This window comes from Emydura macquarii, unplaced genomic scaffold (assembly GCF_026122565.2).
Source record: "Emydura macquarii macquarii isolate MOO-44397 ecotype Brisbane River unplaced genomic scaffold, CSIRO-AGI_Emac_v2 contig_3401, whole genome shotgun sequence".
NCBI classification, from domain to species: Eukaryota; Metazoa; Chordata; order Testudines; family Chelidae; genus Emydura; species Emydura macquarii.
In genome coordinates, this window is record NW_027133538.1 from 1 (window position 1) to 16,488 (window position 16,488).

Here is a 16,488-nt window from a genome sequence, read left to right on the forward strand (position 1 = left end):
ACCTCAGAGACTGAAAAGAGGGATGGAGACAATCCCCTGGGTGCTCTGTCTATGGGTTTAGAAAGGTCTCCCTCCAATCACCACTCACTACTCTCAAGGCACAAAGAATTCACTTACCAAGTACATGAAGACACACTTCAGGAACTGGGAGGAGCCATCCCAGACCATGCTGCGGAAGAGCTTCTTCAAATGAGCCCCAGGTGACATCTTCCTGTGGACTAGCTAGTTTCCTAAGTGCTAGAAATTAATTTTGGGCCCAGCTGCTTCTGTGTTAAGCTCTAGCACAGAGCCTCCTCTGTGTGAGGCATGGGTCTGTAACTTTCCAAATTCTAGGCTTGTAAGATGAGTACAGTATCAGATCTTGGCATGCCCCACATTTCATTGTCTCTCAAAACATGCACAGTTCAATGGGGAGGTGGGTATCTGGGACCCAAGACCACTTCTGAAGCAAAGAGGGCAGTACTGCAAGTGAAAAGGAAATGCAGCAGAAACCAGCCCACTTGATCCAAAAGCACCAGTTCATTACAACTGGGCTACAGGAGACTCTCTTGTGAATATTATAGGGCCCATGACACAGAGAGGAGCAGTTCTGACTTCACACAGCCAGCTCTTACAGTTTTTTCTTTCTCTGGCCATCTCCAAAACAGTACCCATAGTTTTGCGATAACTCAGAGTAGGCAGTTTACACAATCAAACTGGGTCTGAATAGAGATTTGGAATAGTTATCGCATTACAAGATCTAATTGTCACTGTTCACACATTCTCACCTCCTAATCAATGGTTGTGAATAGGCCTCATCTACTCTAACTGAATGGACTTTGCTAACACCTACCCTCCACACTGTTGTTCATTACCCTTGGATACACACACACACCCTATCTGATTTTTGTTTCTTGCATCTAATGAAGTGGGCTGCAGCTTATGCCTGCAGAAATTAAGTTTGTTAGTCTTTAAAGTGCTACAGGACTCTCCTTGTTTTTTCAGAGTAGGCAGTATGGCCGCAGGGGCCAGGGCAGCATGTTAGTAACACTACAGGCATTTAGGGAACACTCAGGTTTAATTAATGTCCTGTGCAGGATTATCCACAGCACCCAAGCCTTGCGGAGACTGAGTAATTAGCACACAGATCTCGTTTAATGACTTTCGCTCTCCCCTCTCGCGGTACGCTCGGTTCGTCCTCGCTTGGGCTGGGTTCGGCCCAATTAAAGATAGCTTCAAACTAAAGCCAGTGACACCGCCTGAGTCCTGCTGTGGCGTATGGGGGACAACATGCTTTGGTGTCTGCAGCGAACCACCGTGAAACGGGGGAGATAAAACGATCCACCAGCAAACACGGCAACGCGGGACGGGGGCTACTTGGCCCTCCACGCCGAGAAGAGCCCCCGCGGGCCGGCCAGCCATCCCCGGGACGACAAAGGCCGCCTCGCCTCCCGCTACCAAGCGTGCCCCCGAGGCAAGGGGTAGGGGCGGCTCAGGGGGCACCCCACTCCTAGGTAAACCCGAGCTCGGCGAGAGCGGGCCCCGGGCCCGTCCGCGGGGTACCGAGCGCGCTGACAGGCAGCCACACAGGTGCCTACGGAGGTAGACGGCGGCAACGCTGCCCAGTGCGAGGGGTCGGGACGTGGGGGCGCATTGCATGCTGGGAGGTGTTGAGTGACCGCCCTCTCGGGCCGGGGGGGGGGGGGCGTGGCGGCGCGCTGCGTGCGGGTAGTCGCCCCTCTGAGCGCGCGGCAGGCGTGGGGGCGTGCTGCACGCTGGGAGTCGCCGCTCTAGTGTCCCGAGCCGTTGGGGGCGGCGCACCGCATGCTGGGAGACAGGCTCTCTCTGCCCTGCCCTGCCGGTGTAACGCCGCATGAAGGCGGCAAACGGACACTTCCCGGGCGCTGCCCAGTTTCCCTTAGCCCTGGGGGCGGAGCTAGGTGGGGGTGGGGGGCGTTTAGTTTTGGCAGCCCTTTTTACCGCCAGCATTCGAACGTGTTCCATTCCCGCCCCCTTTTGTTTGACAGGCAGTTTCCTTCTGCCACCAGTCAAAATACGCATCTTTTTCTTCTGACAGGCCGATCATCCAGTCACAAAGGGGAAGAGGCGGAGCTCTCCCGCCCTCTTAAGTCGATGGACAGACCTCCGGCCAATAAAAACGGAGTGCCTGCGTCGTTTCTTCACGCCGTTAGCTAAACTGGCAGCCAACGTGTCCAATAGAAGCCTGTAGCGTGACGCCGCGTCGCCCAATAGGAAAAGGGGTTTCCTGAGCGAGGGTCGCGCGGCTGCCCAATGGGCTGTCAGGTGCTGGCGCGCGGGGAGCTTGCTTGCTTGGTTGGTTGGTTGAGTCGCTGCTGTGCTGTGCGGGACGGATCAGTGTCAGTCCATGGTGCCTCTTTAGAGGGGCGGTTGGTGCTTCGCCCTTTGCCCCTCGCGGCCGAAGGTGAGTGCCGGCCTCGCGGGGGCTCCCCCGGGCTGTGGGCTAGCCCCTCCCCTTCGCAGCGCCCGTCGCCGTACCGTGCCGTGCCGTGCCGGGCACCTGCGGGCGGAGCGCCCCGGGAAGCAGTTGCTGCAGGCCCTGCGGCTGGCGCTTCGGCCACGGTTGGCCGGCGGGGTGAGCGGGAGCCTGGGTGTCCGTGTGGGCGGGATTGGGAGCGCCGGTGGCGGGTGCTGCTGCCGCCGCACAAATACCCACCGCCCGTAGTCCTGCTGCGGGTGGGGGCCTACGGGTAGCGCGCCTCGGTCCGGCACCGCCCGCCCTGCTTCGCTACCAGGCTGTCGGTCTGCCCCCGGCGCCAGCCTTTGCTGCCTGCTAGCCTCGTGGGCGCTCCAGCGCTTGGCGCTTCTCCCGTGCGGCCCCTGGGGAAGAACTAAGTGGGCGGGGGGAGGAAGTTCCCTCCCCTCCCCTCTCTTCCCCTCCTTGGGGAGCAAAGGCTGGGGTGGTTCGGCTGTAGGTTCCGATCCTGCCTTTTCTGCAGGCTCCCCTGCCCTGGGGCACGTCATGTGATCGTGCTGCCTCAGTGTCTTTCTGTAGAAAGGTTATAATTAATAATAAGAACATTTCTCCCACCATTTGGTTGTATTGCCTGTTTAGACTGCAGGCTCTTGGGGCAGAGACTGTCGTAACAACATGTTTTATATGGTGTTTTGCACAACGGAGCCGCAATCTCAGCTGCAGCCTCTAAGCACTACTGCAGTATAAATAACCATAACATTATATTCCTTCAAATCCCTTCTTAAAACTCACCTCTACTCTGATGCCTGCAAAACAGTTGACTATGGCTGGGCAGTGGTTAGGCAGATACTGCTGATTATTATACCTTGTCCCTTCCCACATCTGCCTGATTTTTCTCTACACGTTGTCCCTTGTAACATATAAACTCTTTGGGGGCAGGGACTGTCTTTTAATGATGTGAGTACAATGTTTAATGCAATGGGGCCCTGGTGACTAATTGGGCCTCCGGACAGTATCACAATATGAATTAAAAAAAAAATAAAAACCCAACTTGAAAGAGAGCACTCAGCTTATCCATTCCCCATTTGGACTGTTTAGAACCCAGGGGTTACTCATTTTAGTAGCAATTGTTAGCTAGGTGTCCACTTTGAGGGAACAGCCAAGACTTTGTGGCACAACTATTGGTGTGAATATATTATGTGAAATGTAGGGCTTGTCTACGCACAGTTTTGTACTACTTTAACTATATCATTTTAAAGAATTATACAGGTAAAATGATACAGAATTGTGTAGACAACACCTTAGTCGCTCAGAGCTGAAGATGAGTGTAGAAACTAGTTTTGCTGTTGTATCAAATCAGATTTTTAAGGAAATTGTTGAGGTACCAATCTAACTTTGTTGAAGTATTTCGGTGCTAGGTGGTAGTTCTGATGGACATGTGATAAACAACTGAGGAGTGGTGCTCCATTACCCCTTTCTAAAGGTAGCTAAAATTACATGTCATGATCAGTGGAAAATATAGGGAATTTTCCCTAATAGTTATATTCCACGTGCCTGTTCTTATAAGCAGTTACTTAGCTACAATAAGTTTCTGTAATAATAGTGACTTTTGAAATGACCTAGAGTTAGCTCTGTCATACCTTACGTGTTTTCATTATACAGGCTCTTCACAACAGGTCGGTAAACTCTTAACTTTAATATGAAATTCATTTCTAGGTTGTTGATCCAATCTAGTCCTGTTTTGCACGAGACAGGAAAAGCCATGGAATTTGTATTTTAACACAATAGCTCTTCTCCCTTGGTCCAGCTGACTTCCTGTAACTCAAGAGGACTTAAAAATATTTTCAACACTGAATGACTTTTGGTTTCAAAGTCCTATTAAGGCAGCACAGAATAATATTCCCTCACCCACCTTGTGTGAGCCCTCCACAGGAGCTATGCAAACAAATCAGATGTATACTCCTTGTTCTATTGTATAAGTGAAATCGAGGTAAAGAGAAATGTTTATGATAATGGTATAATACTGTTTAGTGTGGCATAAGTGAACTCCATCTTGTTAGTTTCTTGAAGTGAGCTCTTTCCTGAAACTTGTACTATTGAATCTAAAAATATCTGGATAAATTCTCGTTGTGTGAGTGAGGAATGTATGTGCAGGGCATAAAAAGACACCAACCTAAACTGCTCTAACAACAGAAAGGGGAGTAAAGACACTAACTGCCATTCTAACCCTGAAGGCTGACCCTAAAGTACAGAAGGATCCACCCTGGGAACAAAGAAAGTATAGCAATAAAAGAATAGTCATTGTTTCAATTAGCTGGTAGTTAACAACTATACTGAACACAGAGGCAGCATAACACAACAAGGCCCATATACTTACATGAGAGCCAGCAAGTATAAAAGATGGGTAAAAACATGAAAACTTTGGGTTTCATTCTGCAATCACTTGTGTGTAGTGATAGTCCAGTTTGGCCAATGTACATGGCAGAGGGGCATTGCCATCTCTCGCTCAGGCAGTGGGTGGCAGACCCATCCTGGCTTACAGACAGCTCCCCAACCTGAAGCAAATACTCACCTATCCCTGCAACAAAACCCGTTGTCAGCTCTGCCCACACATCGTCTTTAATGACATCATCACTGGTCCTAACCACATCAATCACACTATAAGGGGCTCATTCACCTGCATATCCACTAATGTTATATATGCCATCATGTGCCAGCAATGCCCCTCTGCCATTTACATTGACCAAACTGGACTATCACTACGCACAAGGATAAATGGACACAAATCAGACATAAAAAATAACATCATCCATAAACCAGTGGGAGAACACTTTAATTCCCCAGGGCATTCTGTCTCTGACCTGAAAGTTGCTGTACTTCTCCAAAAAACCTCCAAAAACAGACTTCAAAAGAGAAACTACTGAGTTAGAAATGATCTGCAAACTTGACACATTCAAACTGGGTTTAAACAGAGACTTGGAGTGGCTATCTCACTACGGAAGATAAATTACTTTGCTCACCCATTCTCACCTCCTACTCAGTGGTCAGGTCTTAAGTACCGGACTCCACCTCGCCCATTGTTCTCAATGCACCTGGATATCTATAAGTTGCCTCTGTTACCTATTTTCTGTATTACTGCATCTGAAGAAGAGAGCTGAAGTCTCTCAAAAGCTTATGTCTACAAATATTAAATTTGTTAGTCTTTAAAGTTGTCACAGAACTCTCGTTGTTTTTAATATGACTGTAGGTAGTGCTAAATATGCTGCTTAGGTTTATACAACACTAGTGAACGTAAGGCAGTGTATGCACAATAGATGCTACAGCCAGGTAAGGTTCATAGTGAACTTGTTACCTTAAATGAATCTCATTCGTTACTAGAAAACTGTATTTAAAAAAAAACAAAAAAACTAGCCCAAAATGAACCTTCTGAGTCCTCTGCCTAGCGTGTGTGTGGTGCTCTATTAATATTTATTTATAGGCATTTCTGTGATGATTTTCACATTGAGATGCTCAGATACAAGATCCTTTGAGATCATAGGTTAAAGGTACTAAGTGCCATATATTATTTGTTAGTTAGTTAAGCACTGTAGACTGAAGTAGTTTTGGGGTTTTTTTGTGCGGGGTAATTTAAATACATAGCATATGCCAAAATCTCTACCCCAAGATACAAAAATAACCCCTAAATACATACTAGCTAGCAAAGATACCAGGAAGAACTCTCCAAATCACCCGCTCCCATCAAAAGGCTAATTTGAAGACACAGATCTTGCAATGTGTCCTTGAGGCTGAAAACTCAGGCTCTGTTGGGCCAGAGACTTCCAGACTGGAGGACTCTGAAAATGCTTTGTCTGGCTCTCAGCCAACTTGTATATAAATCCAAGGACTGATAAACTGCAATTCTTAAGTCATCTCTGCTGCCAGACTAAAGCACAGGGAGCAATGGTCCCCAATCTTAAAGGATCTTGCAATCAGCACGTGCCTTTATGCTGGCATGAGTCAAATGTGTCTGCACCAAGTGCAGGCTTTTGTGCAGGTGTTTGCACTAATCACACATCTTTTTCTCCATCCCATGCCTTTATCAGAAATGGCACAGGAAGAAATGGAAGTGGATCTCCAGGCAGCAGTTGATTATTCTGTGGAACACCAGGAGGCATTTCCCTCAGAGGCCTCTGGTTATGCTCTACTGTCACTGCCATCTAACTCTGCAGTGCCCAGTGAAGAGCCAGAAGGCATAGTGGTTCCTCCTGCTGATGAAGTCACTGTGGTCTCCAGTGCTGATGAAGAACTGACAGTTGTTGAACCTGACCCCCAGTTGCACACTAACCCTACCCTAGATGGGCTGCAAAGGCTGCATGGGGTATTGGAACTGTTTCGACTACAGGCTGCACAACAGATCACACGACAGCCACCAACTAGGAGAACTCGCCGGCGACAAAGAGCCAGTGGGTCCCAGAGGACAATCCGTACCAGGTAAAACTGAAATGGAGTCAGGTCTGAGTGCTTTCCCTCAACCTCATTATTTCAACCTATAAACTGTCTTGCTTCCTCTGTTACACCGCACTCTAGAAAGCCCAGTCCAGCCCACCAGCATGAGCCAGGCCAAATTCTGTGCATCCCAATTTTTAATAACCCTAGTAGATAGTACTGTGATCCTTCTCATCTGTTCTGTAATCTCTCTTCAGGGAATTGTGCTTTTTGGCAAAACTCTTCACTCGTTGCTTAGATACTATGGTTCTAAGTGTTCCAGGGATGTTTATGGACATAGCTTTGTATTTGTAAATCACAGTTTTCCACAGTATTCAGCAAACAAGAAGATTTTTGAGCCCGCACAAAAAAATTTGAAAAAGTTTAAAGCTTAATTTTATGCTGAGTGCTACCTGTACCCTAGCTTGAAGAGGGGACCCATCAGCAGAGACTTTCATGTTTAACTCTCTTTATGTTTTGGCTTTGCAGCTCCACTTTAAATATCCTGGGTTAAATCCTGGCCCTATTCAAGTCAATGGAAGTTTTGCCATTTATTTCAGATCTCACACCAAGTGACTAAACACAACTGTGCAGTTTGTCCATGGCTCTCCTGTAGATGTAATTGGGCTTCAGTATACATAGGTCATTGTATTACCTGCAAAAATATAGGGCACCGTGCCTACATCTACTGAGGGCTCACGGTGTCACCTGGTTAAGTTAGGTACCCACACTCTTTCCCTACTGAGGTCTCGGGGTGTAAGACACCTACCTTTATTCTTGGAGCTCACGGAGAAACCTGGTCAATTTAAGTACCTGCCCATACCCACTGGGCTCAGGGCTTTGGGGTCTGCAGGAGCTTTTCCTAGTGAAAGAGCCTTACACAGCTGTGCTCTAGGCATCTATTTATTAGCAACATACACAGGGTATATATGCCAAGTAAATCTGTTATGCTCACCACTCCTAATATACAGACAAACTTCACACGATGGCTAGTCAGGATGTGCTTGTCTGGGAGTGCTGGGGATGCCTCTGCATGTCACAGTAGTGCAAAGGAGCAAGAGTTCTGGCAGCTTGATGTTGAACTGCAGTCCAGAGATGGTTCCCAAAGAGCATTTTTTCATTTACATTATATAAGTAAAGCTAGCTACTTCCTTTAACTCTACTAAACCTATCACATTATTCAGTACCCCTAGGTAACAAAATTTAACCAATCACATATTGGCACCTGCATTTTCTCCTCCCTGCTCAAGTCCTTTTTTTAAAAAAAAAAAATATATTTATGCTCAAATTGTAACTTATTCATGAGCTTTGTTTGTGCTGGTGGTCAGCATAAATTCACTGGTCAAAACTTACCTAATTTACCATTTGCTGGGTCTTTCCTAAGTATCCTCCCTAAACGTTCCATCACCTGGGTGTGTCTATTTATCAACCCTTGGTGTTATAACTCTTGTTAGGGGCATTCCTGAGGTGGGGGTGCATTAGCAGCAGTGAAGCATTTTTTTATTTTTTTTTAAATTTTAGTCAAGACATCCCTGAGTTTCACCCAAGGCTAATCAAGGCTAGTTTAATATGAGAGTGAGTTAAGTTCCAGGCCTACAATTGAGCCCATTAAGCAGTCTTGCAAAATTCTACTTGCAGCTGAAGAACAATTGGCAAATAAAATAGCATAAGCTTTTTTCAATCAAATCTTTATTGTAAAGGTAGTTTGGTAGATATTTTTGCCATGGCATAATCTTGCAAAGCTGATTAAAGAAAATGTTTGGTTTTTTTTGTCATAGGCGTAAATTAGTTTTAGGTATGGAACTCTGATATAACCAAACAGTTTGAATCTAAATATTGTAACTGCATCTGGGGACCAGGTGATGAGTGCATTTGATAAATCAAAAAAAGCAAAGTCTAGTGGTAAGAAATCAGAAGATTGTTCTGCTGGTTAATAACTCATACACCGTAATTCCTGCCTTTAGAGTCACTTCATCCCTCAGTGTCTTGTTTTCCCCATGTGTAAAATGGGGAATCATATTGACCTCATCTGTAAATCCCTCTGAGATCTACTAATAAGAACCTCTAATAATATCATCCAGCTAAATACATGAACAGGGTCAAGTGAACCACATCTTGTTTTTCTCCTTTCCGTCCCTGCAAAATGTATTCTTTCTAAGTAGAGGCAGATCAGGTATCTGCAATTTCTAGACCTAAGCAGTGAAGAGTTGTTAATTCACTGCATTGCCTGGGGATTGGTCCTGTGCTGAGTGAGACATTTCTTGATCATTTTGGTTGTATCCCTTATGTCCACAAACAGAGGGTAGGGCTAATGGAATACAAATGAGGATTTAATTTTCTCCTGCATGTTTTTCCTGCAATAATTAATATGAAGAAACATTGTGTAGCTTTTACTCCTTGCTTTTCAGGCCCGGGGCACCACTGGATAGTTATTTCACGGTCAGCAGGACCCAAGGGGCAGTGGCAGCAGCAGTTCCACCACTGGAGACTTTGCATCTTCCAGTTGGCAACAGTGGTCACAGCTCAGATGAGACCTTGGAGTTAAGTGACTCTGACAGCAGCAATTCCACTGAGGAGGAGAATGTGGCAGTGGCAGCAGCCCCAGAAGCTGTCAGTTTGGGAGGTTTGTGCTGGTTTCACATCATGGGGAACTCTGAAATGCCAGAAATTCCTCTCTGCGTTTCCATTGTCAGTCAAGCTTTGCAACAGAGCTATCCAATGGTCTAAGATCAGTATGCTCACAGCTGATATGGATGGGGTGTTTCCATGACGTGCTCTAGCAAGCGTTTTCAGGAGCACCAGCAGTGGATGAATATTAACATAATTCCTGAACAAGATTTTTAAAAAACGTTTAGATACCCACTGATGCCTCCTGGAAATCTTCAAAATAACTAATTTAGAGATTATTCGATTTCCTACTTTCTGCAGTTCTCCTTCCTCTGCCAATCTTTATTATCCAGGACAGTCTCCAAAACAGAAGGACCTCATTGTAAATCAACTTAACCAATTTACAGTGGAGGATCTGGCCAGGGTTTTTTTTATTGCTGAGGAATTCATCTGTTCCAAGTGGTCATTCCTTGTTTCATGTAACTTCCCATCATGCTTAGCTGCTTAGGGGATAGTGGATCACTCAGATAACGGATCACTCAGTGTGTCTCAACCTTTTCAGGTTGGTGTTTCTTATTCAAAGTAAAAAATGTTCAGATCCCCTTAAGTTAATTTTAAAAGTAAGAGGAGAAAAAAGTATCAATGATAACAATGCTCAATCTATATAATTTGTGTGTGTTTCAAGAGATTGATGGAAAATACTTGATCTTGAAAGGTACAAGGATGTGGGCAGTGAGGGAAAGAGATGTTCTTAAATTTCATTACATTATAAAGCAAACACCATGTGGTTCCCCTGCTTAACACCAGTTGAGAAATACTGACTTAATGATTGGTAAACAGATCTATGGATCCTTTTGCATCTAAGTTATTTGTTTGAATACAGCCCAAAATAACAGTGACTGAAAATTGTTACTGACTTGCAGGATGTGAAATTAGCTAGTGATCTCAGTCCAGTTTGCTAGTGGTCAGGTATCCACCCCACATACTGGTTGTAGTTAAAATAAGTTATCTTATGTGTTGTGGAATGGAAGGGATCATACTCATTTTAGTGTGGTAGTCTTAGTCCAGATACAGTGGTTGTGCACGAGTATGCGTCAACCGACGGATTTTTTAGGCCAGCTGCATAAAAACATGGCCCAACACAGTTAAAAATTCAAATGTCAGCGTGCCTTTCTGGCTAGTACTAGCTAGTATGAGCAAATAGATCAGTATGTGATAAGATTCTATGGCATCTCAAATACACACACCTTTTGATCCTGTGACAAAATTGCCTTCCGTCAACCTTCTCCTGGGCACAATGGTTCAAGCTCTAAACTTCCCCTCACACTACCTGCGACTGTCTGATAGGCCTATGTGAAGACACTCTTATTCCCAGTATCTCAAAAAATAAATCTTAACAGCAATGGCTGCCTTTAAAAGCTCTGCTATACCATTGGGTACTGATGCCCTGCATTTTTATGGGAATGGAAGCAAGAGAGCTCCTCAACACTTACCGTGGAGAAGGTAAAGACCCTTGCAAGAAACTGTGGTGCAATTAGTTGTCTTCTAGGAGATTTTACAGGGTATCAGTCTTAACCCACCCATCTCATCATCAAGGGATAGCCACATAATTTCCCCCTTCTCCTCTCTTTTACTTTCTATTATTCTCCCTTACCAAGCCCTTCTATTTTTGCTGCCCTCTTATTTAATCTCCAGGTACCCACATAACATCCCTACCCTACCTCCAAATTCCAGAATGAACACTTAGGGTCAATAAGAGTAAGATCAATGGTTTGCTGTCAAATTGGGGAGTATATCTTGTGGGGTTCTGCAAGGGTCAGTCCCGAGTCTGGTACTAGTCAATATTTTCATTAATGACTTGGATAATGGAGTGGAGAGTATGTTTATAAAACTTTTGGGTGACATTACAAGCCCTTTGGAGGACAGGATTAGAATTCAAAATGACCTGGATAAATTAGAGGAAATAGTCTGAAATCAACAAGATTAAATTCAGTAAATACAAATGCAAAGTATTACACTTAGAAGTAAAAATTAAAATCCACAACTACAAAATGGGGAATAAATGACTGGGCGGTAATACTGCTGAAAAGGATATAGGGGCTATAGTGGATCACAGATTGAATGAGTCAACAATGTGTTGCAATAGTGAAAAAGGTTAATATCATTCTGGAGGGTAGGTAAGAGGCAGGAAGGTAATTATTCCACTCTACACAGGTGTGATGAGGCCTCAGCTGGAGTACTGTTTCCAGTTTTGGGTGTGTCACTTCAGGAAAGATATTGATAAATTGGAGAGAGTTCAGAAGAGAGCAACAAAAATGATGAAAGGTGTAGAAAACCTGGCCAGAAGGAAAAAGTTTAAAAACCTTAGCATGTTTAGACTTGAGAGAAGTCCATTGAAGGTAGGACAAGAAATAATGGGCTTATTCTGTAGCAAGGGGGAGATGTAGGTGTTAGGGATTAAGAAAAACTTTTTAACTCTAAGGATATTAAATTCTGGAATAGGCTTCCAGGGTTGGTTGTGGAATCACCATCATTGGAGGTTTAGAAACAGGTTGGACAAACACCTGTCATGGATGGTCTTGGTTTACTTGGTCCTGCATCAGCACAGAGGGCTGGTCAAGATGACCTCTCAATGTCCTTTCTAGTCTTACATTTCTATGATTCTATGAGGGTACTACAAAATCACTTTTCTGATTGTGCTAATGAGTTATCTTTTTGCTTCAGTACATGATATAATTTATACTTCTAGTATTTTGAGTAAAGTTTTTGTTTCCAGTCACATTAGTTACTGCACCAATGCTTGTTCTAGAATACTAAAAATGCAAAAGAAAATTCAGACCAGAAGCCAAGGAAGAGAGTTCTTGTACCAGTTCAAATCAATTATTCCTCTTTTTTTTTTTTTTTTTTCCTCCTCTCTGCTCTGAAGTTTCTGATCAGGTCCAACAAGAGCCCCCTCAAGCTTTGCTTTCCTCTGCAGAGCATGAAGATCATGACACTGAAGAAACTGAAGTCAAGCACAAACAGGTAAAGTGACCAACTGTCCTTGGACAGAGAATAAAGATGGCAAATGTTGCATTTGTCCAATCTTTGTTGTTTCAGAGAACTCCACTAAAGGAAGCGGGTGTGACAGTTTCCACTGCACCCTTGGATGAGGAAGAAGGGGACACTTGTGCCATCTGCTTTGAGCAATGGACTAATGCTGGGGCGCACCGGCTCTCCGCGCTGCGGTGTGGACACCTGTTTGGATACACTTGCATCGTAAGGTGGCTCAAGGGACAGGCCGGAAAGTGCCCTCAGGTAAAGTGCACCTTTGTGTATTGGGAGAGACTTGCTTTCAGGCAGCCTCTGGCCCAAACGTGGCTACAGTTAAGAGGGTTGTTATTCAAAAGGGTATGACTTCAGGGTTTTAAATACTTACCGCTTCAGCCTATCAAAAGTAAAAAAATCTCCACTGTTTTGGAGTGACTTTCACCAGGATCAGCTTGCACAGTTGATCTGAAGGAGAACTTAAATTCTTCACCTAATTCAGCATGATTTTGCTGAAATAGTAGAGTATTAGTGTTGCTCAGTGGGGGTAGCAACCTCATGTGGGGCAAAAGGCAGAGTTCAAATCCTGTTCCACAACTTGGTGTCATGACACTGCAGCACAGTACTGGAGGGGACTGCACAGTTAGAGGTGCCATTTGTCAGATAAGATGTTTAATGGCCATTAATGGAAGTCTCTGGCAGTATTTTAAATTAGTGGCTGCAAGCTCTGGTGTCCTGGCCAGGCATTTAAAAGAGGTTCTAATGTTCAAGACTGTGTGGAAGCCATGGCTAAATTCAGGATTGCTGCCGCATTTGTTGCTGTTGCTGCACTCTAATATCTGTCACTGCTTCAAAGGGAGAAAAGCGCTTTAGTCAACTGAATTGTAAGTAAAAACCACACCACCCTAGCTGTTGTTCCCTTTAGAAATGGGTCTGTCAAATAGGTCAAACATTATCAAATATTTGAGGCTATCAAATACCATAGATACATACGTAGCCATCAGCTTCTAAACCATGAATGTCTTGTTATTAGATGCTTGTAAATTAACAATTAAGGGATTCAGTTTGTTTCCTATTATTCACATATTCACTTTCACATATTATTCACTTTCAATCGCTCATTCTTTATACTGTCTCCCCGCCCACCTTATACGTCCCACTCAAACTTAATGTTCCCTCTTAAAATATGCACAAAGCTCAAAATAAAATACTAAGATTATAAATCGAGATAAATTATTTTGACCGTAGGCCATATTTTTCCAGTTTTTAAGATAGCAATATTAAATTTGGGCAGGATTAAGTGACTGGGATTTAGCCCTGGTCTACACTAGAAATTTACAACAGTATAACTACATCTCAGGGGTGTGTAAAACCCTCACCCCTGTGAGACATAGCTATACTGACCTAACCCTTGGGGTAGACATTGGTAGACAGATTCTTGCATCAATCTAGCTGCCACTTTTTGGCAAGGTGGATTACCTACACCACCTTTCCCGTCAGCATAGGTAGTATCTACACTGAAGCGCTAAGTGTTTTAAGTGTAGACGTAACATAAAGGTATGTCTGTGCTGCAGTTTAAAAAAAAAAAAAAGAAAAGAAAGCCATGATTGGCCCATGCCAGCTGTCTCGGGCTCGTGGGACTCAGGCTAAGGGGCTGTCTAATTGTCGTGCAGATATTCAGGTGTGGGCTGCAGCCTGAACTCTGGGACCCTTCCACCTGGCAAGGTCCTAAAATCCAGGCTCCACCCCAACCCTGAACATCTGTACTTCAGTTAAACAGCCTCTTAGCCTGAATCAGTTAGCATGGGTCAGCCATGGGTTTTTATTGCACTGTAGACATATCCTAAGTGAGTGAAGTTTATATGGCATTGGGAAACAGGCTGGATCATTTAACTGTTGATTTCTGGTCCTGCTAATGTTCTGGAGTTTTTAAAAGCTGTAACGTTTTTTGCAGGGGTAATGTTGTCTGAGTGTTAACTGCACTCCTCTAAAACAGTTTCACTCTTAACTCTGTGTTAAAACGACTTTTTAGATAAAGAAGAGCGTTCAATTTACAAGGCAAATTCAGCTGTCACTTCCTAGCCTTCTTACCTGAAGCTCCAAGGTTTCAGAAGCTCTCAAATGACAAAACCATCATATGGTTTTGCCTGACTTGCTTGCTTCTGAGTGGGATTCCTGCTGAAACAGTCTGGTGTTGTACACTGTCAAACAAAAGGATTAATTGTTCAAATTGGAAAGACCCAAAATCTGATCTGCCTTTTGCTTCTCATCCTTGTCAAATCTGCATAACTTCTTTCAGAACAAAATCCTCAGGGGGCATTCCTCATATCTGCACTTCTGTTCATGAATGTCTGTGATTTCTTATTCTTGCTATCACCTACTTCTCTTTCAAAGAAGGGGAGGGGAGATGTTCCAGGGACGGACCACAATAGTTGATATCCTGAGAGACAGGAAAAGTCTGATCAGTTACATCTTCCTGTTAAACATCCTAGTAATGCATTTTGTATATTTCTGTTATGATCTGTAAAGACTCCTGAGGTTGATTGGTGAGTGTCTTCTAGTGACATAGCTGCCTGAGAAGTGTCTGGGATGGGCTTGTCAGTCTAAAGAGGAGATGATCTAGCTCCAGGGTTTTTCTGTTTATTCCTGGTTGCTGGATTTTCAATTCTGTACTCTTTTAACAAATTTGCACAAAATTGCTGTATATGTGGCTTTGTATAAAAGGTGGTTTGAGTGCAAGTTATTGTTATAATTTCACATTCTAGATCTGCTAGTGGCAGCTGTGGGTGCTAGAGAAACAATCATAGGCATTTAATACTTTACACACACAATCTTTTGCCAGACATGGAAACAATGACCATGATGTGTCTATTTATACTACTAAACAATAGCTATGCCTGTATTTAAACGGCATGAAGTAGTGTAGGGTTCCCCAAAGGTAGCTTGATAGTGTCTGTCGGTGGTGCCTTTTATCTGATGCCTACAGTGAGCCTTGCAGTCCCGCGAACAGGGAGGTTATTAACCCTGTTTTACGATGAGAAAACTGAAGCGCAGAGGTGTTAAGTGACTTGCCCAATGCCACATAGCATGTACCGGATAGAATTGTGAATAGACTCAAGGAGTACCTGACTCCTGCTGCTCTAAAAGTAGAAGTGGGGACTGTGTGTTTGCATAAGCATTTGAATTGCTCACAGGATTTATCTTGGCAGTCCTGGGTGGTTGGTGGTTTTGAAACACAAGACTAAGGGCAGCAGAGGGATGTTTGCCTGAAAGGTGAACGCTACACTAGGAAATCCAATCTAAAATTTCAAAATAGCAATCCTGATTAAGGTTGTAATGACCACATGGATAGCCACGTTTGAAGGGGAATTACAAAATATTTAACATCTGGGTTTAAGAGAGTGGGAATATTTAATTTGGGCTTGAATTGAATGTTAATTTCCTAGGGATTAAGTGATCCTATTTTTTTATTTTAGTGCAATAAGAAGGCAAAGCGCTCGGATGTCGTGGTCCTGTATGCCCGTACATTGAAAGCCCTGGACACCAGTGAACAGGAGCGCATGAAAAGGTATGGAGCACACACCTCAGATGTGCCACCTTTGTCCCACATGCACGTGCTTAAGAAAGAAAACTGATTTCATGCAGCCTGATTCTTTCTTAGGCCTTTTTTCAGCTATGCTCTCTGAAACTGGCTACGCAGTGTCTTAATTCTGAGTGCCAGTATTATGGATGGCCTCAAATATGGAGATCATGCTGAATTCAGCACGTTATCTGGAATGAAGGATCACTATAAGAATTGAATTCTTGGGTTTTGTGCCCTTGCACGTGGCACTGAGAGCTGACTACAACAAGCTTATGTGGTATATGTTAAAACTCCACAGCTGAAGAATGTGCCAAGTCCTTGCAAACACAAAACAAAACCTAAAACAAGCTAACTGCTAATTCATCTTTACGTG

The 16,488-nt window shown here is 44.1% G+C and overlaps 1 protein-coding gene across 2 annotated transcripts in view; it reads left to right on the forward strand.

The window, feature by feature from the left end:
- The first annotated feature begins 1,045 nt into the window (after positions 1 to 1,045).
- RFWD3 (ring finger and WD repeat domain 3) overlaps positions 1,046 to 16,488 on the forward strand; it is a 35,538-nt gene continuing 20,095 nt past the window's right edge. Inside the window, exons 1-7 of one of the 2 annotated variants that reach the window (XM_067534414.1) lie at positions 1,046 to 1,569; positions 2,057 to 2,422; positions 6,517 to 6,904; positions 9,307 to 9,521; positions 12,432 to 12,529; positions 12,605 to 12,802; positions 16,009 to 16,100. In XM_067534414.1, coding sequence (XP_067390515.1) covers positions 2,272 to 2,422; positions 6,517 to 6,904; positions 9,307 to 9,521; positions 12,432 to 12,529; positions 12,605 to 12,802; positions 16,009 to 16,100 — 1,142 coding nt within the window. In that variant the 5' untranslated portion in view covers positions 1,046 to 1,569; positions 2,057 to 2,271. The remainder of the gene's footprint in view (positions 1,570 to 2,056; positions 2,423 to 6,516; positions 6,905 to 9,306; positions 9,522 to 12,431; positions 12,530 to 12,604; positions 12,803 to 16,008; positions 16,101 to 16,488) is intronic. The other variant, XM_067534415.1, reaches the window with a different exon arrangement.